The sequence below is a fragment of the Brassica oleracea genome, chromosome C9, assembly GCF_000695525.1.
Source record: "Brassica oleracea var. oleracea cultivar TO1000 chromosome C9, BOL, whole genome shotgun sequence".
In the NCBI taxonomy this organism is placed as follows: Eukaryota; Viridiplantae; Streptophyta; class Magnoliopsida; order Brassicales; family Brassicaceae; genus Brassica; species Brassica oleracea.
In genome coordinates this window covers 11,421,309-11,423,978 of record NC_027756.1, presented here as the reverse complement: position 1 = coordinate 11,423,978, position 2,670 = coordinate 11,421,309, and the positions used below count along the sequence as shown (strand labels likewise).

Genomic DNA, 2,670 nt, shown 5'->3' with positions numbered 1-2,670 from the left:
ATTCGGCGAAAATATGATACAATCAGATTCATTAGATGTGGACCCTAAAGTCCCATTATCATTCTTCTTTAGCGGGCTCAAGGTATCCTAGTAGTATGTAAATTCGTATGAATATCGTTACTTCTTTCTTTCTACTTCATTATTTCCAGTTCATTTAAAATGATTCATGGATCAGTTCATTTTCATTAATACTTCATTAATATATTTATGTTTCAACGATAAACAAATTCGTTTCTACCTGGAGTTTATTCGATGGGTCATTGAAAAAAAAAAAAAAAAAAAAAAAAAAGTTTATATGGAGCTTGGTTTTTTCAACTAGTTAATGCGACTCACTCTTCGAAACAAAAAAGTTTTTTTTTTCCTATTCGCATTATCAAATTCAAAAGGACAACGCACTTTCAAAAGCAAGTCAAAGAAGCTACTCTCTTGTTGTTTTATAGGGCTTCCTGAAATTCAGCTTTAGTGGATTCCTCCAAGTATAAAGTAAGTTTTTTTTATTGTGATTAATAATTTAATATACATAGGGTGTGACTGAATGTCACTTCTGGAGTAAAACTTTAAGATGAAAAATGTTTTACTCTTGGTTACTCTACAAAACTACCAATCAAGTGAAAATATGTATTGATTGTTTTCCTCTAATTACTATTTAAATAGAGTAAAACATAACATATTTACTCTCTCCTATTCAAGAGTAAACATATCTACTTTTTTTCTTTCCCACTTTTATTTTTCGTCCATTTTCTACTTATTTATATTTCTCTCATTAATTTACTCTAAAAATAACCAATCACACTTATAGTAATTTTGCAGAATTAGCATATGAAAAAGTGTATAGAGAACTGTGTAGAAAAACATATTTGGATCAATTATGATTAAGATTGAAAAGTCTCATTCATGTACTATAGGTATAATCGTATATAAACATTAAACAGACAAAATAAACAATTTTTGTATATCTTTATTTTGGAAGCAACTCAGATTGGTAAATGAAATAAATTGGATCGAAATTAAAAAAACAATTACTAATAATTTTGAGTTGTAAAACATTGTTTTTTTTTTGACAACTAACGACTATTCTATTACTCAAACTTGAGGTGATTTGAGTAACCAAACCGGAATAGAACAACCAATAAATTAAAATTTCCTATGAAAAGACATAGCAGTCATAGCTAGAGAGTCTGAAATCTGATTTTGCGCTCGTGGAACATAGGTGATCTTGAAGTCCGGAAAGCATATCTACAGAGTCTCAATCCTTTCTAATTCAGTTGCGAAGCTCGGCCATGCACGAGGCTCCTTGATCATATCAATCAGATCCTTACAATCTATCCCAAAGCTCTGACATGTCGAATGTTGAAGCATATTCTCCACCGTCCATCGCAATGCTTCTACTTCTGAATGTAAGGGTGATTCACGTCGAACGTGGTTCGTGTCCCCATAAGTTAAGCATTTCCAATGCTGTCCATCCATACCCATCCACATCCACTGAACTGAGCTGTGGGTGTCCATGACCCATCTATGTTCAAGCTTAAGATTTGAGGTTCCTCAGTGCTGTGATCTTGTACAATTGGCGGCACCTTCTCATTTGCATTAAACCATGCTTGACATTCACTCTCTGCATAACGAACTAACTCCAATAGATCTCTGTCTATCCCTCTAAAGAGCTTGTCATTACGGGCATTCCAAATGTACCAAATTATCCAAGGATAAGGATCACTGTCTAATTCAGGTTCAACAATATTGTTTTTCCTCCAGAAGAGATAATCCATATTAGCATAAATACTCTGTACCGGGAAGATATCTGGACTTGTTGGGGTCGCTGATAGAGACCAAACTTGTAGAGCAGGCAGACACTCGAATATGGCATGAGTTACAGATTCTTCTGGTTCTCCACATCGTGGGCAATAATTATCTCACCTCATATTACGCCGTACTAAGTTTCTCGTTACAACGACATGACCTGTTATCAATTGCCAAATAAGATGACATATCTTTTTAGACGCTTTTACCTTCCAAGCAAAGGCTTGGAGCTTGGTAATATTTGGCTCCAGTACCTCCTTTTCTTCTTCAGATTTTAATAAGTTCTGAACTACCCAATATTTAGATTTAACTGGGTACTGGCCATTCTTAGTATAGGACCAACAAAATGTATCATGACGATGTGGAACATCTCGGTATGTTTTATGGTCTTTATATGTTGCTGACATGGAAACATACAGAAAAAAAAAATATACATATTATGTGTTATTATAAATGGATATTTTTAAATAACTTACAGCTATTACAAAAAAAAGTTCAAAACAGTTCAGTTCTATATCAAAAGAAAAATCTGGTGTATGTTTCAGTCAGTGTTCTTAAAACCGGACCGATCCGATGGTTGGACCGGGTTCGACTATGAACCGGTTATATAACCGGGTTGTTCTAGTAATTGGTTCGACCATGAACCGGCCAAATGGCCGAATTATATTTCAAAGTTATTTAACCAATAAAAACCACTAAAACTACCAAAAATCTATAAACCATCCATATAAACAAGAAACTAATTTATATTTATAATATTTTATGTTCAAAAGTGATTTATATTTTAACTATGCATCATGTTTACTAATATTACTTTTATATTTGCATACTAAAAAAATATTAACTATATTATTGAACCAGGTTTGATCCGGT

The 2,670-nt window shown here is 33.1% G+C and overlaps 1 protein-coding gene across 1 annotated transcript; it reads right to left on the bottom strand.

The window, feature by feature from the left end:
* Nucleotides 1-1,439: 1,439 nt before the first annotated feature.
* Nucleotides 1,440-1,766, bottom strand: LOC106314312. The gene has a single exon (XM_013752209.1). The coding sequence runs from the start codon at nt 1,764-1,766 to the stop codon at nt 1,440-1,442; it is 327 nt and encodes a 108-aa protein (XP_013607663.1).
* Nucleotides 1,767-2,670: the final 904 nt, after the last annotated feature.

Excerpts from the sequence above, each read along its gene's own strand:
- LOC106314312 (XM_013752209.1), bottom strand. The coding sequence starts at position 1,766 with ATGGATTATCTCTTCTGGAGGAAAAACAATATTGTTGAACCTGAATTA.